This window comes from Scatophagus argus, chromosome 3, assembly GCF_020382885.2.
Source record: "Scatophagus argus isolate fScaArg1 chromosome 3, fScaArg1.pri, whole genome shotgun sequence".
Classification (NCBI taxonomy): Eukaryota; Metazoa; Chordata; class Actinopteri; family Scatophagidae; genus Scatophagus; species Scatophagus argus.
The window spans coordinates 10,640,029-10,661,742 of NC_058495.1; the positions used below are offsets into that span (position 1 = coordinate 10,640,029).

Sequence of the window (21,714 nt, forward strand, 5' to 3'; positions counted from 1 at the left end):
CTCAATAAAAGTAAAAGCCAAACCTTGTGTAAGAATCGATTTCAGATTCAAGATTAGAGACGGTCTAGAGAGTAGATCTATTACTGTTTTGTTATTGGAACGGATTATTAGTTATAGTAACAAGGTTAGAGATTGAGATGCAAAATGTATGATGGTCTTATTACATATGATTAATTGTTGTCATGGTTTAAATTACCCAACATAGGACTATATAAAAGAGTTGATATTAGCTCCAACTGGCTATTAGGCCTGGAGTAAAATACTACAATAATCGATGACATAGTGGTATTTTTTTTTTCTGCACTGAGAACTTTTAATGTTGATATTTCAGGAACATTTTACGGATAATACTTATGTTAAATGATTTGCCTGGCACTTTTAATGCTGCCCTTTTCTTGTGAAGCAGTATTACAAGGTGGCAGTGATACTTTTTTTAAGTGAAGGATCTGACTAATTCCTCCACCAAACAATTATTGGTTAATTTATGAAGCATTACTCAGATTTTGTATAGGCATCCATTGTTGCTGCCATTACTGGCAATTTGCTGATAGAATTTGTTCGCTATACAAATGCCAAGTTGTTATGGGGTAAAAATAAACTTCAAATCAATAACTAAACTAAAACTAAAACTTAACTAAACTAAACTAAACTAAACTTAACTAACTCTCAGTATAATGAACAAACATTAAAATATACTTTATAGTTTTATGAACATCGATATTCTTTCTGAGGTTTAAATTTGGGATTAAACATTGTGTGTTGCATTGTGGGTGGTCTGACACTTCCTGCACATTTACAATGAAAAGTGGTCAGTAACCAGCCCCTATTTCCTGCCTTTTAATCAGATACTGTGGTGGTCTTCATGCCGAGCTTTGTATTTGGATGAACAGCATTACTGTGTGTGCACCACTAGCACAAAAGTGTGGCTTTAACAATACAACACAGCCACAGAGCACTGCTAGTTATGGCAAATATGTTCCAACTGCATGACTCTCTCCATCCTTAAGAGTCTGAATAATGGACTCATACTACCTTGTCATGTTTTGTTCCAAGTTTTAATGCAGATTGAATATCTGCAGTACAACGTTTGAGAAAATGTTCTGTGTTTATGTCAGTCCAGAGGAATGTTATTTTTGGTGCTGAGTTGGTCCAGACTGCACATTTGAGGGGGGAGGGCAGGGAAGGTTTTAGAGGAAATGGTTGTTAAGAACTCCTCCTATATCTCTCCGCACATTCCTCTTTGGTACCCTTCTCTCCAAGTTTTGGAGCTGAAACGTCAACGAGGACAGAACTAGCGCGGAGGCAGGAAAGCTGCAACTGGGATAAAAAGAAACCTCAAAGACGATCATTGAAGGGCACAGACTCCAAGGCACTGAAGCTGACGGGTAAGCACTTCTTAGAAAACGTCTTGATTGTGTTGGATTAAAGAGAAATGTCATGCCTGCAGTTTTTGTTACTTTCTGACATATGCAGTTGAGCATGATCTAACTATTGCTTGTTTCATCCAAATGTGATCAAATAATAACAAAATTATACATTTCTGTTCTTCCGCCGTGATTCCCCTGCATTTTCTGTCGTCATTATTTTCCTTCTGTCTGTGCCAGGTACTTCACACTGTTACTGACTGCTCCTAAAAGACTAAGTGGACTGCACAGTTGAAGGCTGGTAATTTAGAAAAAGTAAACATTTACAGCTTGCATTTGAATGAGTCAGCCGTCACACTTTCTGGTTACACAAAAACATGTGTACCAAATGCACAATTTCAATATTTTAGAAAAATGTGAATATATTTAATTTGTACAGTAAGCCCTTTCTAATTTAGCAATCTGTAATGCAGTAAACAGCATATTTATGTATGAATTCCTTATTTAGCTTCTAGCCCCTGGAAGAAGGCCACATTACAAAATTCTGAAGAAGAAGAAGAATGGCTTTATTGGCAGCATATATATTTTTACATACACGCACTGAATTTGTCTTCTGCATTTAACCCATCCTTAGTTGAACACACGTGCAACACCCAGCAAATTACATACAGTGAAACACACACAGGAGCAGCAGGCTGCATCAAGCACCCTGCAAATTCTGTATTTAATTATCTTTGCAGCTACATCTGGGTGGAACTAAAACCCAAAAGGAATAAGACTTGCTTAACAGTGTGACTTCCCTTTTTTGCTGGTTTCTTCGCAAACTGATTTAAATAAAATCAATGAGTCAATCATAATTTTTTGCCATTTAATTTAGTCACCATTTCACAAGAGCTTCCTATGGTGGAAAGATTAAGAAAAAGGAATACGTTTGTAGGTTTTTACTCACTGAACCTCAAATGTTATGACAGTTGTTATCCTTAAAGTTTGTATCCATGCATTAAAAGTAACAGCACACCACGCTATTGGTCAAAATTTTCAGACTACAAGGATGTTTACAACCCTTAGAGGGTGTTGATCCTCTGGGAAACTCCTCAGAGACTGGACGGTCTCTGAAGACAGAGGGAAATCACTTCTGTCTGGCATGCTTGTGGTTTGATAAATGGGCAGAGATTGTCAGTGCAGATGTTGAGATGTATGAAGAAAGTGTTCAGAGTTTCCTCGAGAAGCAGACAGAGGGCCCACTGTTTCAGGCCACTGCTTCCTGAAATCTGCTGTTCGTTTTAAATGACATGCAGGAAGGCGATGGAGCTTACAGTTATTATAGGCGTATTTAAATTCTAGTGTTCTAGTGTCCTTGGAGGAACGCTGTCTCGTTTCACTGTTACTGTAAACAACTAAAATGACAAGGAAAAAACCTCTTGACCTTGATCTTAGCAGTGGCTGATGTTGTTCCTTTGACTGCAGATCTGTTTGGTTCCATGTGGAACCACCAGTCCTGACACAAATTGATTTCACAGGTTCACTTCTCTTGTGAGGACATCATCGTATAGTCGTATTGACTTCACAGGGTTGTTTGTAGGTAGGCTACCTGACTCCTCCCTCAACACCAAGCAGCCATGGTCTTCCTACTCATATCCCTGACAATTCTGCATCTGGTTACCTTGGCCATGCTCTTCATCGCCACCCTCGAGAAGGTGAGACACACTGTCATCTGATGTCATACCTTAGCTTTTGTTGTTTCTCCTTTTACAATGGAGAGATGAACACACTAACTGTGGTTTTGTGCCCTGTGCCCTTTTCTTTCTTCCTTCCTTTCTTTCTTTCTTTCTTTCTTTCTTACTTTCTTTCTTTCCCCAGTCCTGGTGGGTATGGACTGATTCAGAAATCACAGACCTCTGGTATAACTGTTTCCATGATAATGCCACAAAGACCTGGCTGTGTGCCACAACCAATGAAAACGGTAAGTTATTTGTCTGCGCACTTGCCTGCGTACAAATGAAAATTGCTTTGTTTATTTCCTGGTCATATTTTGTATTTCTGCATAATGCCTGAACATTATATATATATATAATTGTTTTGCTTGTGAGCCAGTGTCTTACATCACTCGTCATTCTCTAACCTCCCCTCCCAGACTGGCTGCAGTCTGTCCAGGCCCTCATGATCCTCTCTGTGGTCTTCTCCTCCATTTCCTTCTTGGTTTTTCTGGGTCAGCTGCTCACCTTGTCCAAGGGAGGACTCTTCTACTTCACGGGCCTCTGTCAGGCCTTTGCAGGTGTTTGAAGACATACTCCATAAGCCACATAAGATGACAGTGAAACCTGACAGCAGTTTATGTCTTCACTTTGTCAAGAAACTATTAATTATTTAGGACCTAAACTTAACTGTACTTAAGATTTCTTTGAAATGTAGCTTATTCTTTTGGTTTATATCACTTTGCTTTCTGCTCTTAATGAATTGGGCTCATTTATTTTACTCATGTTTTATAAAGGGAGAAAGTAACCCACATTTGTTTAAAGGATAAGCTTTGCTACATTCTGCTTTGCTTTTTGTTTGTCAACAAATCTTATGAAAAGACCAAAACCAATGAATTTATTAAAGTAAAAAGGATCTATTGTCAGCGGCACGGTGGTGCTGTGGTTAGCACTGTCGCCTCATAGCAAGAGGGTTCCAGGTTCGAATCCCGGTCTGGGCCCTTCTATGTGGAGTTTGCATGTTCTCCCTGTGCCTGCGTGGGTTTTCTCCGGGTTCTCCGGCTTCCTCCCACAATACCAAAAACATGCACATTAGGTTAATTGGCTACTCTAAATTGCCCCTAGGTGTGAGTGTGAGAGTGTGTGGTTGTCTGTCTTTGTGTGTTGGCCCTGCGATTGACTGGCGACCAGTCCAGGGTGTACCACGCCTCTCGCCCGTAGTCAGCTGGGATAGGCTCCAGCCCCCCCGCGACCCTGACGGATAAGCGGTATAGAAAATGGATGGATGGATGGATCTATTGTCATTCAAAAATGATGAAAAACACACTAGCGAGACACTGTGCTGCACTGGTTGACATGTCCCCCATTTACAATGAACATGGATACTGTGTGTATTAATCCACAGCTGAAAATAGTCCCCAACAAATGCACTTTTTACTACATACTGGTGGCTCACTTTTAAAGATTTACATCTCCAGTAGGATCATGTGGCATTGAGACTGAGTGACAGAGACAGTTTAAGGAAGTCAGAGAAATTAAGGGAGGACTGACGCACTGTCGGTTTTGGTCTTTTTGTGGCATTTGCTGACAATAAGAAAAATATTAAGCAATGCCATCTTATCCTGCAGATTCTTCCGATCTTTCTGTTCCTTCAGAACAGATTTAATGAAATACTTAGGGATAAAGTTTCATTTACCTCTAATGTGTTGTCAAATGAAAAGGGAAGACTGAGATGAGACAGACTGAGAGTTTGAATGAAAACTGTTTTAATGTGTTACTCTTGCAGGTTTCACAGACTTTGCTGCTTGCCTCATCTTCACCTTCCACAGAAAGGAAATCCTAAATGACTCCAGAGACCTGAACAGGGGACACTTTGGCTACTGTTTCATCCTGGCGTGGTTGTGTGTGCCTCTCCTCCTGATCAGCAGTGTCCTCTATGTCCACTTGCGCAAGAAGCAGTGAGCAGAAAAAACCCCCCAAAAAAACGGGTAAAAATAAACTCTTACTAAGAGTGTGATGCTATTCATTCATCATTTCCAGTTAACAGTAAGCACACACGAGCAAATAAAAGGCCAGAGAATGAAATATCTCTTGAAATTATACAATTCTGTTTTGTTTCTGACTCCACCCAAGCTACATTGTCTGCTGGACATTACGTCATCGCGGTGGCAGCTCTGTTGTTGTTACTCAAGACCAAATCAAGAAAGATAAAAGTCGCTGCTTTAAGATACAAAACTCATGTGTGTGTCACATGAAGGAGTCTGTGATTTGTTGTACTTAATCTGTGATTGTGATGATAGTAGGACAATAGGGGGCTCAAATGACTTCTTTTGTATTTTGTATATATTTGTGTTTACTCTAAAAATAACTAATAAATAACTAAAAACCAATACACTGATAGTTGTCATGTTGTAAGTGATGTACACATCCCTGTATCTACAGGGCTAAATCTGTGCCAAGCCCATTTTGTTTTGTCTTGCGTGCTGGATGATGTTGCACAGCACAGTTGCAGTCTTCTAACATAGTGTTGTAAGGGTGCGCCGTCTTTGCCATTTGACCACATATTGTTTGGTGGCATTCATTGTTTACTTTGTTAAAGTATGCTCATGCTATTTCCTGCATAACAACAGAGAAACAGCTGATAATAAACCGGCCAGTGACACTGGTATCAGAAGGTTTTTCCAAAGAAATGAAAAAGAAACTACTGCACACCTGACACTTTTTCGCTGTCACCGTCAGGTACACCATTAGTCCTGCACGATACTCTCACAAACCTACCTGTCAGGCCGGACCAGTTCAAAAAGAAATGTGAAGTAGGTCAAATAAGGTATATACTGCAATATTATTCAGCACATCCCTCATGCACATTATGGAATGGTAAGTACTGAAACCAGCGTATCACAGAGACTTTGATGTAATTTAAATACAGGGGTGCACAAAAGCAGAGGAGAAGAACAATAGGATTGTGACCGTGTATCTGTGCAGCTTAGCCGTCTGTCAGCTGCACAGAATGTCTGGAATCTGGGAGTAACAAGGAGTGGAAGGGTGAAGAGGTGTGAGATGACATGCAGGGGAGGGGAACACATGAAGAGCTACAGTTTCTGACAACTCATGAGTAATACTGGAGGCAGAGAGACGAGACATGCTGCCCAGGAGGTGAGCTTCACAGTGTTTGGATTTTTTTCCTTTTACTTATTTTATTATTCTTCTTACTTTATTAAGTCAACATGAGCTGGAGGTCAAGGCTGCTGCAAAACATAAAATGTGCTCAGGATTGAACTTGTGGACCCTGAACAGGCTTTTATCTCAGTGATAAAAAAAAATCAAACTCAACATCAAGACTGCATCAAATATCACATGTGTTCTGGACAGCTCCTGCCAGCATGGAAATATTGGGATTTTTTTGCCAGAGGGATGAGTGAAATGATCAGTGATTGAAGCGTGACATGGACAAGCCCAGGATAGTCTTGCTGTCCCACAACTGGAGTCAGTAGTGGGAGCTTTGACAGGTGGCACTTATTCCCAGAGACACAACCGGCTGTGACCATGTCTAACTCACAAGAGCAGAGCCTGGACGAGGATGTAGTGTTCCTGCCCGTGAATGAGTCCTCCCCAGAGTTCTTCTATTGTGAGAAGGAGCGTCAGGCAGTGGAGAGACTCTTAAGTGCAGGACCAGAGGCTTTCTACAGCTCCACTGGCACAGAGCGCTCCGGCTGCTTCCTGTCTTCTGAGGAAGTCAGTCAGATAACCAGCTGGGCTCAGGACTATCGATTCAACCAGCTGCAGGTGCACGGAGAGGTGCGTGGAGAGATTGGCAGCTCACGGGTTGAGGACTTCTGTTCCACCTACTTCCCTTCCTACTCAGACACACCAGCACCGAACCTGGAGCTGGGCTGGCCTGAGCGAAGCCCCTGGGTGCCAAAGGGGAGTGTTACTGTCCACACCAGTCCTCCAGCAGAGGGAGAGCCTCCAGTCAGAGAGATCATCAGACGGCACTTGCAAAAAGCCAGCCAAGTATGTAAATTTACTTCAAATTTCTATGGAACAACAAGACACATTTTTTTCACAATTCACCCTACACACCAGTGCTTCAGAGTCACAACAGTAGTCCACTATGTTTGTTTGATGGCTTTAGTTAATTGCTTCTTTGCTTCTTTGAAGATTTTCATTTAAAATTATATAATAAACTCAAAACTACAACTTCAACAGTATATAAACAATTCTGACGTGAGGCAGCCTCTGCTAGCGACAAAGTTGAAATTGTATTTGTTTAATTTATTTGTGCATTTTTTACGCACATAGAAAGTATTCTTGAGTTTTGTACCTGTACCTTTGAACCTCATCACCTTAAACTCAAGGTAATTGATACAGTCACTTTCATTTCACATCTAGAAAATAAGAGGTAAATGGGATTCATTTTTGCGTGAGACACTTCTTCAGTAATCCTTTCAATTAAAGACATTTTGTGTGCCGCACAGGTAATTGCCATTGTGACAGACAGATTGACAGATGGTGCTATAATTGGTGATTTGCATAATGCTGCCTCCCGGGGCGTCCCCATTTACATCATCCTGAACCAAAGGTCCATTCAAGACAATTTCACGCTCAGCAGGCTCAGGCATCCGGTGAGTCACCTCCCACAAATCGGCACACACCTAACAGCCATCCTCACATTGAACACCACAGATTTTATTTTGCCAAAATCAGTTTACCACCACCACATTTTGTAATGGGTCACATCTGAAAGTAACCCACGCATCATTGTCATTAAAACCCTGATAAACTGCAGACATACTCTGGAGAGGCATCTCATAAACTGCAAAATCTGAAAGAGTAGCAGAGAGGAGTCAAGGACAACAACATGTTCACATCTCTTGTTTATTCAGCTCACATCGTGGGTTTTGCACTACACTCCCACTGTTGAAGTGCAACTTCCTTTTTCAAATCAGTGTCTCATGAACTGCAAGTGTGTCTTTTTACTTTGACATGCTTAGGAATGTGACCTGTACTTTAAGTAACACATAGCTAAACTGGTTGCACAGCATTCAAGGTTGTCTTTTGAATGGTGAAAAACCTGCTTTAAGAAAGTCCTCTGAATGTAGCACATGTAGGTGATGAACACAGACGCATGACTGAATAAAACTTAAAATTCTCTGTCTATGCGGGGAACAGATTCATCAGTATGATCAAAAGATTGGTGTTTTCTCAGTTATACTGGTTTTCCATGGCTGTACTCAGGTGAGGCACAGGCTTTAGCCGTGGTATCAGTGTAGCTCTAGTGATGGCCACGCTTGTTGGACAGACTGTCATGAGATTTTATTTGATTTGATTTGACTTTTTAACAAATGCTTCCAGCAGGTTAAAGTTTATCACTTGACCTTTTCCACCACTAAAGTTTATCCAATGTGTCAACTTGATTTTCAGTTGTCCAGTGCTTTGTTTTTTGACTAAATACCTGCAAAACTCATGACTTGTCTGACAGCTTCAGCTGTACTTTTGTGTTGAACGCTAATCTGCAAATGTCACCTGATACCTTCTAATCATCAGTGTGTTAACATTGCAAGTGTGAGCATGTTAGCATGTTGACATTAGACCATGTGTATTCCATACCGGTTCACCGTGTATTTGATCATTCACATCCCGTCACATGTGAACCCATTTTCGGTGCAAATCAGGCTTGAGTTCCAACTTAAGCTTGTGATCTTGCAGAACATGCAGGTCCGTGTTCTTGGAGGGAAAACCTTCTGTTCGAGGACGGGAAGAATGGTGGTCGGGGAAATGAAAGACAAGTTTCTTCTGGTAGATTTACAGACAGTGATTCATGGCAGCTACAGGTGAGCAGTTATATCATCTGATTCCTTTTATAAGTATTTCACATACTTCAGAGTGACGTTAGAAGCTGTCTTTGCACTCTGCAGTCTCACATGGACAGACGCCCACCTGCACCGGCAGTTAATCACTGTCCTAAGCGGCTCAGTGGTTGACTCATTTGACAGGGAGTTCAGGACTCTTTTTGCTGCTTCGTTCCCTGTCCCAGACATATGGAGAACTGCAGGTCCTCGAGTAGATGTCACTCATCAACTGAAAGACCACTCAAAGCTTAGGTTTCAAAAGCATCTCTCTTTGGAGCCTGAGATTACCAACCCTCCGTCCCCACCTGATTCCCTCTTGGACTGGGAAGCCATGGGTGTTGTCCCCAGAGACATCTGCTTCAGTCCTTTTGATCAACATAAGGAAATCGTAGCCAAGGAAATGACATGGCAGAACAACATGCTGTTTGATAAAAACACCTCCATTATGGACAGTTTTACTTTCAATGGAAACCAGTTTGTGGATAAGAAAAGGTATGTGGACAATTTTGACTTCTAACATCAAGTTTAACACCATTAGTGAGTCTGTGAGGACCAACCACACAGATACACACAAATGTAACTTTGCAGTATGCATGTATGTACCATAACTTAGATTTTATTGATACTTCCATCAAAATGTTTCCCATCTTTGTTTGAGTAATTTCCACAATAGAGAACAGCATAGTTTTAATATTTTGTTCTTAGGTTTGTTTGCCAGACTTGACTTGATCTTTTTGTGTGTGTGACAGGCTAAGTGAGAACACAACTCCAGTGACAAACAATGTACCAAATAAATCATCAGCTTTCAAGTGAGTCTTGTTACAGTCAGTGTTGACATTTGGCTCTCGTTGTGTGCTTTTATTTAATCTGCTAATGTTTTATTTGAATCTTTTCTTGGTATCTTTGTTATTTTTGTAGTAACATGCAGCCAAAGGACTCAACAACTCCAGAAAGAATGAAAAGGTTAAGAACCAAATTGTGAAGGGAACAGACAGGATAAATTATTATAAAAATGTCATATCCAAAGGAAAATGTTTGTTTTTTTTCTCCCTCAGTGTGGAACGCATAATTGAGAAAGCCCTTTCCAGGCAACTCTCCATAGAGAAAACCATCAATTCAGGTAACAGAACAACAACTAGACCTGATGATAAAGCAAAAGAGCCAGCACACAACATGGGCGAACTTTCCTCTACGCCGAGAAGAGAGCGCTCAAGGAGGGAGCTCGTTTTGGGAGACAAGCACAGCCTAAATGAAACTAGCACCAATGTGGAGAACACACCATCTTCAAGAGTAAGTAACTGCCCTTTACTGTCAAAACACCTGAGTTAACCTTGAACCAAAAACTGAGATGCATTTCTCTCCTCACAGAAACCTTTAATCCTGAGGGTGCCGCAGTCTGAGAGCTTCAGCTCTCTGAGCGACATTATGAAGCGCCTTCAGCCTCAGCAGTGCACTTCTAGGCTGCTCAAGAGAGGATCAGAGGCCGCTGCGTCAGACATGAGCAAATCCATGATGGACCTGAGTGTACACAACACAGACACAAATGATGTCCCGGTGCCAAGGTTTAAGTCTGGTGTAAGTGTGTAAATTTGTCATATTTCCTTTTGTGTGCATGCATGTGAAGAGGGAAGTGAGTCACATGAGCTATGAACAGAGAAAGCATCCAAGTTTTCAGAGGAAAAAGCAAGCTTTTTAGAAAAGTAAGACAAATAAAAACATAAATTTGCAAGACAGACATATTAATCATCTTGAGACTAAATTTTATCTTTGGGCGCTTCTAGAACACTGTTCTGAATGAATTATTATTCTACTGTCCTATGAGGAGTAATAACAATAAGGAGGAGGAACAATTACCTCAACATTGAACTAAGGCACAGTTTGATTTTCATGTACATTGTTCAATATCTGTTTCCTTGGCAGTACTTTGAACCGGGTCACATGACACCTGGGTTTGCCCTGATGAAGAAGAAGAACGATGACTTTAAACCTCTACTGTACAGAACACCAAAAAACCTTATGCCCAGAGAGAGGCCTCGCAGCTCCAGCTATGCCCTCGGTGTGGACTGGAGAAGGTCACTGGCAGAGATGGAAGGAGATGAGGAAGCAGGAGCAAGGAAATAAGAAAATGAATGAGCAATATGTTTGCTGATTCTGTCATGTTCTGTCACTGAGCTGCCAGACTTGGATCGTTATGACCTCTGCAGTGTTAATTAGCCAAACTAGGCCCAATACTGCCTCTGAAAATAAAACCACTGTTGCATTGGATGTAAATATACCAGCTGTGGCTGCCCACTGCTGTTCATCCACTTAGGATGGATTAGATGCAGAGAACAAATTTCCCTACCAAAATCAATAATGGATAACTTAACTGTCAATCTGTTTGATGTCCCACTGAATCTGATGACAAAGATGTTTCATTGTATTGTGGTGGTTGATGCAATGCTTACTTAAGAATATTTTTAAATAAATAAAACTGTCCTGCTGATGTTGATCACCATGAATAATGTAGACTATTTTAACCACTGGACTGGCTGTCACACAGTCACATATGAATTCAAGTAGGTACTTAACAAGACGACAAAGTCATTGAAGGACCTTTTGATTGAAGTGATAATAGCTACGATTTTATTAGCTCTTCATCAAGTAGCAATAGATGTACAGTGGTGTTGGATCCTGCTACATGAGAGAATAAAAGGAAAATGATGATGAACTCGCAAAAATGTGATTGATGTCATTGATAAATAATGGAGGAACAAGACAGAAGCATGTGACTGGTACAGAATACACAGAGGTTATGTCCTCAGTATTTTCTCAGGAATTTGGGGAAGCTGACGTGCAGTTTACATTTTATGATTTAATTTACAAATTTTTTAAATACCCAGCCTTTATAATCACACTATAGGCACACTATGGGAAAAATGATTTTCAAACCAGTGGTTTCATAAAAGGAGTCTGGGAATGCCCCAGGGGTCCTTGAAGGGGTTCAGGTTGTTACTAGTGAAAAAGAATAATAATAATAATATAATATAATAATATTATAATAATTTAACAGGATATATGACTGTTTTGGTCATTGGTTTCATACAGTTTCTGCAATAAAACATCTTAAAGCAAAAATTGTTATCCAATCCAAGAGGTGTACCTTTAAACTTATCCACAGGATCTGAAACAGAAATTAAAGACTAAATACAAAAATAATGCCTGTCAATCATCACGTATGACCCACTATCAGTGTGTAGCTGTGTATGTGTCTGCAGACACAGAAGGAACATTTGACTTTTCTGAGAGACAGCTACTCTTGAGAAACTGTGCACACTACACATCTTAAGGAAAGACGTGTAATAACCAAAAGCTCAGAACTTTTGTTTTTTATTATTCATGTATGTTTTTTCTCTCTCAGTACAGCATTTGGATTTGTTTATTTTGTTGATTTGTGTGTAATTTGTTTGATTTGAACCTAAAGCAAATTATTTACACCAAAAACCGCAGAAAATTGTTTTACTATGCCCACGACCCTAGATGGCGGTAGGACGCACGTTGCTCTGTAGACCGCCACCAATAGCAAAGAAGAAGAATTCACGGAAGCACATGTTAACCAGTGTGGAAATGTGTTCATCTCCACTGCATGTTTACAGTTTGCCTTTGTTTTAATCTCCAACTACAAGCACTCACGTTGTTTGCCTCTCGCTGTAACGTCTCTCATTGTTTGCTAACGTTTAACGAGCAAGTTTAATCCATTTCCATCATGGTTCGAGCAAAAAGGTGAGTTTGACTGAAGTTAGCAGATTCTGCTTGTTTCCATTTTTTTTTTAAATGTTACGGTTGTGCTAACATTAAACCTCGGCTCCCTTTACTCTAACGCTAAAACACACGCTGAAACCCCTTACGCTGCCTTCTGTGTTGCCTTGTGGTCATTCACACTTAATGCTAACTTCTAGCTATTTAACGGCAGCTCATAGTCCCGAGTTACAGAAACATTCCCGCATCCTCTGAATGCTGCAGAGCAAATATGTAGTGTCAGCTCTGTCTCTGTCTTTGTTTTACTGCTCAGGGGCAAGCCGGTAAAAAAGCCAAAAAAGACAGAGCGATATGATGAAGATGACCCTGAAGCCTACAAGAACATGCCTGTCCCTGATAAGGTAAGACGACCCGGATGACGATCCGTCGTTGCCAGCTACAGTACAGTTTTCTTCCTGAACTGCAGTTTATCACACTGATAGGGTGACCACAGCCGCCTGTATGGTAAGCTTGTATGCTTAGAGCCAGACACAGTGGCCTTACGAGAACGTCACTGAATCACATCAGTATTACACACAAGAGGAAAGCCCAGGGAGAACAGCTGGTAATGGAGGCTCAGCATAGTGTAAGAAAATGAAGTTTCTTTAACAGTGCTAACATCCAGTAGACTAATAGATGTCGATTTTAGTAATACCCCCCCCCCGAAAAAAAAACATATTAAACTTAATATGGCCAGCTGCTTTTTTAAATCCAAAACATTTATAAATGCTTTATTGCCGTGGCCACATGATCGGTATGTAACACTGGCCTTATGCTGGAATTTTCCCCACGGCTACGTGTACATCAGGTGCACCTTAAATGTCTTTGTTCTTGTTTTTATTCATCAATAGTGAAATATCAATTATGCAACTATAGTGTGACTGTTAATATTAACTACCTGTGGTTGGTATGTTTTTCACGGGAAAAAAATCACTCAAAGATGACGAAAACTTCAGGGATTTGTACCACTTGTCTGTAGTACTGTTACTTTCTTATCTTAACCACAGTCTGGTCATACTGTGTCACAAAATGGGATGCTGACAGAACATTTTATCTACCACATTCACCACATCAACTCTGCTTGGTTTTGTGGTCGTTATTTTCAACAGCGCTGACAGTCAAATTTAAACATGTCTCTTCTCTGTCCTTCAGAAATCGTCACAATACACAAAGGACAAAATTGACAAGTTTCACGACGAAAAGATTGCAGTAAGTTTGCCTCATCATTAGTTCTGTTTTAAGTGCGTGCTTCTGTTTTATTCATCTCTTAACTGTGGTCTGTTTGCCACAGAAACTTCTCGCCAGTGGCGTCCAGATGGAGAGCGACCTGGAGGAACTCGATGATGAGGTGACAGCTTATGTGTTTGTATTGACAGTCAGAAAATGAGTGTAGTTCAAAAGCAAAGTCAAGCTCATCTGATTTTCACAGGAGGAAGTGATGGCCCTGGACGATTCTGAATCAGAGGAGGAGGAGGAGGAAGAAGAGGAAGAAGAGGGGACAGACATGGAGAGTGATCTAGAGGAGAAAAAGGAAGAAGGTAAACTTTAATTCAACAGTTTATGTCCAGGATTTAGTTTACTGTCATAGCACCTGTAACTGCAAATGTGTTGTATTCCCCAGAGCTTCCTAATGAAATGGCGTGGGGCACCAAGAAGAAGATGTTCTATGACACTGACTACGTGAGCACCAGTAAGCATCAGTTATCTCCAGCAGTCATGTCGAGGCGGTTCATGATCATTTTTTTGTCTGTGTGGCTAATGCAGCATTTTAACTGTGCTACTACAGAAGGGAGATTGCAAGAAGAGTTGGAGGCTGAGGAGCGAGAGGAAGAAGAAGAGGCTAAAAGAATCCAAAACCGTCTAGCTGCAAATCTGAGCGAGGAGGACTATGATTTGAACTTTTTTCAGGTATTTTTTTATTCTATTCTAAAGCTTTCCTGCAGTTAATTCCACAATCAAATGTGTTTTTGTTGACTTGTTGGTTGTTTTATGTGGCTCTCTGAATGAAGGAATTTGCTGGGGAAGAGAAAGATGAAAATAAGACCATAGAAAAGGAGGAGAGGATTGTGAAAGACCTGGAGCACATGTCCCAGAAAGAAAAAATGAAACTTTTGAAGAAGGAGTCACCAGAGCTACTTGAACTTATTCAGGACTTTAAGACAAAGGTAAAACAACATCAGATTTGAAAAGCCTAAAGGTATTTGCTTAGTTACCACAGACCAGCATGTAATGTTATTGCATGATGTGTGCAGCTCACCGAACTGAAGGATGAGCTACAGCCCCTCGTACAGATGGTGAAGGATGGGAAGATCCCACCAGGAAAGGTGAATGCATTTAGTTTCATTTCTAGCTGTCAATCTGCCACCAGAATTTTAAATTAGCTGTTGTCTATATTTTTATAATAACAGTGTATTAAATTGAAAATGTGTAAACAACGTGACCAAGTGACAGAGGTCTCTCACTGTGATGACCCTACAGAGAAATATCACCTGCATCTGAAGCTCCCCTCAGCTTTATGGAGCTTTTTAAATTGAGTTTAGCTGTCCAGCCCACAACGTAACTGTTCTGGTTCACTCTTGCTGCTCCCATCCTTTTGATTTTGGCCATGGTGTTGTTTTCAGTGTAAAAAGCTATAAAAACCTGCTGTACGCTGGCTGATCGCCGCTAAACTCCAGGCAGACACAGTCAGGGCATTTAGTGACTAAAGATTAGAGACTAAACACAGATACTATGCAACTGTTTGCAAACAGTTTTTTGCCATATCAACTTTAAAAGGTGATGGATGGCTCGTTCATCTGCTTAAGCTGATGAGGAATGAGCCATCACTCTTGATTGTAGGCCTTCATATTGAAATCTGCCATGACCTGTATGACATGTACAGTATGGATGTCATGTAGCTAGAAATCAAGAATCTCAATCTGAATGTTTCTCATCCTGTTTTCCAAAGGGTGCTGACTACCTTAAGACAAAACAGCAACTTTATCTCAAGTAAGTTTAATTAAACTGTGATTACATGTTGCCAAAATAATGTCCTTTCACTGTCCTGTATTGAATGAGTAATGGTTCCTTTCCTGCCGCAGTTACTGCACAAACATCAGTTTCTACATGGTGCTGAAAGCAAAACGAATCCCTGCTCACAACCATCCTGTGATCGAGAGGCTGCTCACCTACAGAAGTGTAAGTCCACACGGTGACACTAACGCCAGCACATATGCTGCACTCTTTCTTTTTTTTGTGACAGCATCCTTTTACTGTCTCGCTATTTCACTACTCCTGCTGTTTGACTACGACGGCACTAACTCAGAGCACGCAGGATTATGAAATATTCCCTTTACACACACACACACACACACACACACACCAAAATTAGTTGCAGAGTTTATGTTATGCCTTTCTTCATGCCAAGTCTTCAATGCCCGCCTGCAGCTCATCAATGAACTGGGCACGGTAGATGCTCGACTTGCACCACAGTTTCGCAAGCTACTGTCTGGTGAGGAAAAAGATTCGACCACCAGCAGACCAGCAGAGTTCAGGAAGACCGGGGTCTCCAGTAAGAAGGGAAAGGTGAGAATTTTTTTTTCTTCAGGATTGACAGATCTGAAGGGCATCCTCAGTTTGAATCTGTTGCTGATATTTAATAAGGAACTTGAGTGCTAATGAGCGTACAATTGTTCTCAGGATTCTGCAGAAAATATGGCTGAGATTGAAGAGGATTTGGACTCTGACCTGAACGAGGAAGCTGCTTTGCGTTTCTACAGAGACGTAGAGAAGCAGGTGAAACTGAAGAGAAAGGCCAAAGACCCAGAGGCAGAAGAGTAAGTATGCCTTGAGTTTTTAAATGGCAGGTGGGACAGAATCACTTGGGGGGATGTGATAAATTGTCTTTTTTTTTTTTTTTTTTTTTTTGCAGCTTGGAGGAGACTGAAGATGAGGAGGAAGAGCCTGACCCAGATGCCAAGAGAGGAATCACTTACCAGGTGCTGACTTACAACCACCCACACTCTGAAATATTAGTATTTACAGTCACCCTGAGCAAACTGTAAGGCTGCTCTCATGAGTGACTCCATCAGATCAGGTGAAGATAAGACAAATGCAGCAGCAGCTGAATAATTATTAGAGATTATTAACCCTAAGTGCAAGATGATGAAATGTTTTGCTGGAATAAAATCCCTGATTTGATTATCCCGATAGATGTACATTATATAACCATTTTTAAATGTAGTCATCCAGCAGCACAGCTCTCCTATGAATGTGGACTCTTTTGTTTGTGAAGAAAAATCTATAAGTGATTATTAAAATGTGTATTCTATAGTTTTTTTGGGGGGCACATGATGGCTCCGGCTGTGTGAGTGCATGTTGATTTTATCGGCAAAGTGTGAACTGTGAACTCTCACTCACATTTGCTTTTGAATATTTATTACTGGCTGGGGTTAAGTAAACTTTCAAGATACATCTTTCAAAAACATATCATCTTATTCCATCTCCATTGATGGTTCCCCCTCATACTGTATGCACTTCATGCAATCTTTGTCACTTCTGAGCATGTGTGTCTCTCTACCAATTCCACAGATGGCCAAGAACAAGGGGCTCACACCAAAGAGGAAGAAAATTGATCGCAATCCCAGAGTCAAGAACAGAGAGAAGTTCAGACGGGCTAAAATCCGTAGAAAGGGCCAGGTTTGTATTCCACACATTGACATGAACAATTTTATGACAAAGTCTAAGGGCATCATAAACCTTCTGAGGACTGTGTAGGCTCACCTTGTTTGAATCAAAGAGAATATATTGATATGTCAAAAACATTCCCAAGATTAATACTGAGACTGTTCATATCAACCAGGTCCGTGACGTTCAACGGCAGGATAAAAGATACAGCGGAGAGAATTCTGGTATTCGTGCTGGTGTCAAGAAGAGCATCAAACTTAAGTGACCAAGAGAGAATCCAATGTAGGTTGCCAAGTGTAACCACAGGTTTGAAAAAACACCATTGGACTATTCTATTCTAGTTTATTACAGGTTACTCTTGTAGGACAACATGTATTGTAACTGAATTGTTCCATTGTCTGTCCTTGTTGTAGAAAAGATGTCAGTGTGTGTGCTATGTCATTGACAATGTAAATAAACATTTTATAAACTTTCAAGAACTTGTATTTTGTCCCTGTATGGAGACAACATTTGTAAGCCTAGAGGACCATTTTGTGAGCATGTTATAAGAAAAAGGGAAGGCATATTGTTGTTATAGTTAATTATTTGTAACATTATCCCATCATACAACTTGCTGAACATACAGTAACCTGTCAGCAGGACGGGCAAGTATGAATTTAAGCCAAGATCAGGAAAGCACAGACACAACTTAAAGCTTCAGCACTGACTCAGACATGCAGTGTAGGTGATGACTGTCAACCCCCTTGTTGAGTTATGAACTTATTGTGGGCTGATGTCAGGTTGCTCACTATCCTGTCCTCTATCTCCACCTCATTCCTCTCATCCTCCTCTGTGAGGATCAGCTCATCCTGACTGTCAGGGGTCACCACCACCACATAACCCCGTCTAGAGTCCAGTACATTGGCCACAACTGCCTGGTGCCTGTAGGTGTCCAGAGCCCGTCGAGCCTTATCCAGCAGGATGGTTGCATCTGTCTCCAGCTTAAAAGATATGACAAATGCCTGAGGTGCCCAGTCCTTCACCAGGGGGGACAGTATCTTGGGGACCATGTTCATGCTGAGCTGAAGGGGAAAGGGAAGGAAGGATTATATATTATATTATTATATTATTAACAAGGCCAGCTAATGCTGATGGGAATGTCTGTCGTTTTGCAGGTCATAAAAGAAACAAAATTTGAAACTGATCATGTTGCAACATAAAAAACTAAAAACTAAAATTGGCAACGTTGTGAAGAGCCAAAAGGGTCATCAAAGCAACTGGTATTCATCCAGTGGGTCTGTACCAAATTTCATGGCCATCTATCAAGTGGCTGAACCAAAGTGGTGGTCCAACCAACAGGCCAACATTTGCATCTCTAAAAACACACAAAACTGAGCATTTGCAGTAATGTGGGTGGTATTTTATATTTTTCACTCACTTGAAGAGGTCCATTTGAAGACTGGATTTTGTGTTCAGGCATCTCAGATGCTGGGATATAGAAATCTGACACAGCTGCAGCCAGGTAAAACATGGCCTTGGATCCTATGTGCAGAATAAAAAAACATTTGAGGACAAATTATGAACAACATGCTAGATAAGAGCTACAAATGTAACCTATAAACAGTTCATTTGTACCTATTGTGCTGAGTGCCTGAGCTGCTGCTTTGAGCAGATGCAGATACTCTGACAGGGTGCTGAACTCAATGGGCAGAAGAAGTCTGCTTTCTTTCACTTCGTGGTATTTCTTCAGTACTTTGGCAATGTTCGGGAGCACCTGCTGGTTAACCACCACTTCAACAGAGTTACTGGATGCTCCATCTCCACTTCTGAACTTTAGGGCATCCAGCATGTTCATGGTTGAGAACATACGCGTGTAGGGGTAGAGAGAGCGATGCCTGTGTAGGAAGATGACGGCGTAGCCTGATTCTATGAAATATTCTGCTGAGGAGGCTCCTCGTCTGCCGCTGCTGAAGTTATCGAGGAAGCGAACCGTGCGGGACTCCAGGGGGACTTTGGTGCCTCCCGATGTGATGAGAACTACCCTGCGACCTGCTGTCGCATGATACCCGGCAAAAGCAGCCATCTTCTCTTTGACCTCCTCAACATGAGAGGGAACAGCAAATTCTTCAGCTAACTTCCCATCAATGGAAGATATCCTGGGTTCAGCCATCACCTGATGAAAGAGGAATCGGCATCACAGATTTGCGATAAGGTCAGAACGTCAGACCTGTGCTTAAACATCACAAATTTTATATATCAACATCACTTTTTGCCCGATGTTGATATGCATACAATCCATCCACTCCAACGAGTTGACTGATTCTGGGAGTAACAAGGTGACAGATGAGTCTGATAACACCAGTTTAGCCTGCCAGTTAAATCAGTCATATCTTTTGTTGGTCTGGAAAAGGCTGCCAAAAGTTTGAGAAAACTTGAAGAAGTAATCAGGAATATGCAGAAGCAATCATACACACATTCAGCCAACTAAAACATGAAATTGAATCCAACTATCCATGCAGGGTTGTGTGTGTGTGTGTTCACGCTCACACACTCACGACGGGCAAGGAAGAGTGGCCAATTAAACTAATGTGAAACCCACACAGGCACAAGTGTGCACAAGTGTGTGTCCGTGTACACACATGTAAACTCCCCACAAAAGGGCCCGGATTCAAACCCAGAACCCTCTGCTAACCACTGCACTCTCGTGCCGCCCTGAAATTTAATCCTAAATGCAAAATATACCTTTTAGGATGGTTTATGAACAATATGCTCAGCTTGGATGTGGAGACCACACATTTTTTAACAAGATGTGTAAGAAATAAACTGGACGCATAGGAAGACCATTATGCATTAATTATGAAAAGTGTAGGATTACTGATTTTTGAGCTTGACTCTTTAATTCTGTCTCTCATGTGTCCCTCAACTGCACAGAAGAGCAATAGCAAATCACTAGAGTAGTACTTTACTAAAGCCAACCTGGCTCATATTAACATAATGCATATATATTGGCCACTAAGTAAGCAATTGCAGCATAGAGAGCAGACGTTAAGAGGTTGACGCCATTTCAGTTTGTCCACTGGAGAGTACTGACAAAGTAATTGTATAATTTTAAATATCGAGTTCACTACATATTTTGGTCTAAATTATTTTTTAAAAGCCCGTATAACACATGTAACTATGTGGAGCTGTGCTGCGTTATGCTGAAAGGCGGTAACGTTTTTCCATCTAACTTAGGATAGACTTAATATTGGAAAAGAGTACAACATAACACAGTTACGCATCAACAAGCTGGATCAAAACAGCGCTAAAAGTTAAGAACACGGACATTCACATCACTGTGTAACTGGACTAAGTAGTTTCCTATTAGTACAGCCTACCTTTATAAAAGATTCACAGTAAGCGTAACCCTTTGTGAACTTAACAGGTGAACCTTAACGTTTTGCGTGAGAAAACTGTCTTTGCTGCTTCACTACAGGAAACCCGGTCGCTTCAGACAATAGCGTCAATAACAAAATAAGGAGGCCATGTTTTGAATTCACCCGCAAATGTTGTAATATGACATACGAGAAAAACAGGTGAGTCAATCAGTACTCTTGTGTGAAAAAACTCACACCACGAAAACACCTGCTATTTGACAATAATTTACCACAGCGATAACATCCTGAATGAAACAAAAACAATGTTTATTTTTATCCTTATATTTAAGGACAATACTGCAAAATGCCCTACTTTAGATTCCGAGGTTGCGTTCAGTCAGGGGCAGCTTCACAACAACTTCTGCACTTCCTGAAAGCAATGAACTGAATTCTTTGGTCTTTAGTAATGCACAAAGAAAACCGTCACCGCCCCCAGTGGACGTATGAGGTACTACCACCGTTTCTCAGTCGTGCGTCATTCACTTTTTCACTTTCAAACGTGGTGTCACGCTTAATTAACATAAACTCCTTGAGGGCAAAGGGGAAAATTCTCTAAAAGGGAATCTTTTGGACTGCCCCGCTGACTCAGCAAGTGTCGTGACCGAGAAACAAATTCATTTTTAGTATTACTTGGTCTCTCTTTCTTTCTCTCTCCCTGTATATCTCTCTGTCTCTTAAATAACGCAAATTCAAAGTTCACTTTTTCAGGAAATCCTGGTTGAATGATGGATGCTTCATTTTACATCTAATTTCTGGTGAGTTTTATAAAGTTGTTAAGCTAACATTTAGCCTACTTTTTGAAGGGGGATTTTATTAGTCTTTCCAATCCAGTGAAACCCGTACACAGAAGTGAAATACAGTAAGCTACGGGCCTGGGTAACTCTGAAATACCAGTAACCTACTCAGTGTTTCTTCTGAACGAGTGTTTTCTATTTCCGACAAAGTGAGAAGTAATTAAACAAAATTA

At 40.9% G+C, this 21,714-nt stretch overlaps 4 protein-coding genes across 8 annotated transcripts; 3 read left to right on the plus strand and 1 right to left on the minus strand.

Moving 5' to 3' along the window:
• Positions 1-732: 732 nt before the first annotated feature.
• LOC124056196 (epithelial membrane protein 3-like) lies at positions 733-5,450 on the plus strand. 5 transcript variants are annotated; one of them, XM_046383380.1, is made up of 6 exons: positions 733-1,385; positions 1,605-1,679; positions 2,885-3,061; positions 3,225-3,327; positions 3,499-3,639; positions 4,845-5,450. In XM_046383380.1, the coding sequence occupies exons 3-6, from the start codon at positions 2,984-2,986 to the stop codon at positions 5,018-5,020; spliced, it is 498 nt and encodes a 165-aa protein (XP_046239336.1). In that variant the 5' UTR covers positions 733-1,385; positions 1,605-1,679; positions 2,885-2,983; the 3' UTR covers positions 5,021-5,450. The 5 variants fall into 5 exon arrangements, with proteins under 5 accessions (XP_046239336.1, XP_046239335.1, XP_046239334.1 ...); XM_046383379.1 differs by having other exon boundaries at positions 1,605-1,665; XM_046383378.1 differs by lacking the exon at positions 1,605-1,679 and having other exon boundaries at positions 734-1,385.
• Positions 5,451-5,560: 110 nt separating this feature from the next.
• fam83e (family with sequence similarity 83 member E) lies at positions 5,561-12,066 on the plus strand. Its single transcript, XM_046383374.1, has 9 exons — positions 5,561-7,072; positions 7,537-7,683; positions 8,768-8,892; positions 8,977-9,402; positions 9,660-9,719; positions 9,829-9,873; positions 9,966-10,200; positions 10,279-10,485; positions 10,831-12,066. The coding sequence occupies exons 1-9, from the start codon at positions 6,605-6,607 to the stop codon at positions 11,029-11,031; spliced, it is 1,914 nt and encodes a 637-aa protein (XP_046239330.1). The 5' UTR covers positions 5,561-6,604; the 3' UTR covers positions 11,032-12,066.
• A 413-nt stretch (positions 12,067-12,479) lies between these two features.
• utp3 (UTP3 small subunit processome component) lies at positions 12,480-17,828 on the plus strand. The gene is made up of 16 exons (XM_046383382.1): positions 12,480-12,672; positions 12,962-13,049; positions 13,840-13,896; positions 13,979-14,035; positions 14,117-14,225; positions 14,309-14,377; positions 14,474-14,595; positions 14,697-14,852; positions 14,940-15,011; positions 15,635-15,675; positions 15,768-15,864; positions 16,114-16,251; positions 16,366-16,502; positions 16,598-16,664; positions 17,257-17,364; positions 17,528-17,828. The coding sequence occupies exons 1-16, from the start codon at positions 12,656-12,658 to the stop codon at positions 17,615-17,617; spliced, it is 1,425 nt and encodes a 474-aa protein (XP_046239338.1). The 5' UTR covers positions 12,480-12,655; the 3' UTR covers positions 17,618-17,828.
• Positions 17,829-17,921: 93 nt separating this feature from the next.
• Positions 17,922-21,172, minus strand: ppcs (phosphopantothenoylcysteine synthetase). Its single transcript, XM_046383383.1, has 4 exons — positions 21,061-21,172; positions 18,967-19,504; positions 18,770-18,873; positions 17,922-18,413 (listed from the first exon to the last, which is right to left on the minus strand). Exons 2-4 carry the CDS (start codon positions 19,499-19,501, stop codon positions 18,087-18,089), a joined length of 966 nt encoding a protein of 321 aa, XP_046239339.1. The 5' UTR covers positions 19,502-19,504; positions 21,061-21,172; the 3' UTR covers positions 17,922-18,086.
• Between the last annotated feature and the right edge of the window lie 542 nt (positions 21,173-21,714).

Coding starts and splice junctions, on each gene's coding strand:
- LOC124056196 (XM_046383380.1), top strand. CDS start 2,984: ATGGTCTTCCTACTCATATCCCTGACAATTCTGCATCTGGTTACCTTG. Junction 3,328..3,498: donor TGCCACAACCAATGAAAACG/GTAAGTTATTTG, acceptor CTCCCCTCCCAG/ACTGGCTGCAGTCTGTCCAG. Junction 3,640..4,844: donor CCTCTGTCAGGCCTTTGCAG/GTGTTTGAAGAC, acceptor TTACTCTTGCAG/GTTTCACAGACTTTGCTGCT.
- fam83e (XM_046383374.1), top strand. CDS start 6,605: ATGTCTAACTCACAAGAGCAGAGCCTGGACGAGGATGTAGTGTTCCTG. Junction 7,684..8,767: donor TCAGCAGGCTCAGGCATCCG/GTGAGTCACCTC, acceptor GTGATCTTGCAG/AACATGCAGGTCCGTGTTCT. Junction 8,893..8,976: donor GTGATTCATGGCAGCTACAG/GTGAGCAGTTAT, acceptor TGCACTCTGCAG/TCTCACATGGACAGACGCCC.
- utp3 (XM_046383382.1), top strand. Junction 14,853..14,939: donor TTCAGGACTTTAAGACAAAG/GTAAAACAACAT, acceptor TGATGTGTGCAG/CTCACCGAACTGAAGGATGA. Junction 16,252..16,365: donor TCTCCAGTAAGAAGGGAAAG/GTGAGAATTTTT, acceptor AATTGTTCTCAG/GATTCTGCAGAAAATATGGC.
- ppcs (XM_046383383.1), bottom strand. CDS start 19,501: ATGGCTGAACCCAGGATATCTTCCATTGATGGGAAGTTAGCTGAAGAA. Junction 18,874..18,966: donor TCAGGCACTCAGCACAATAG/GTACAAATGAAC, acceptor TTCTGCACATAG/GATCCAAGGCCATGTTTTAC. Junction 18,414..18,769: donor CTTCAAATGGACCTCTTCAA/GTGAGTGAAAAA, acceptor TTTCCCCTTCAG/CTCAGCATGAACATGGTCCC.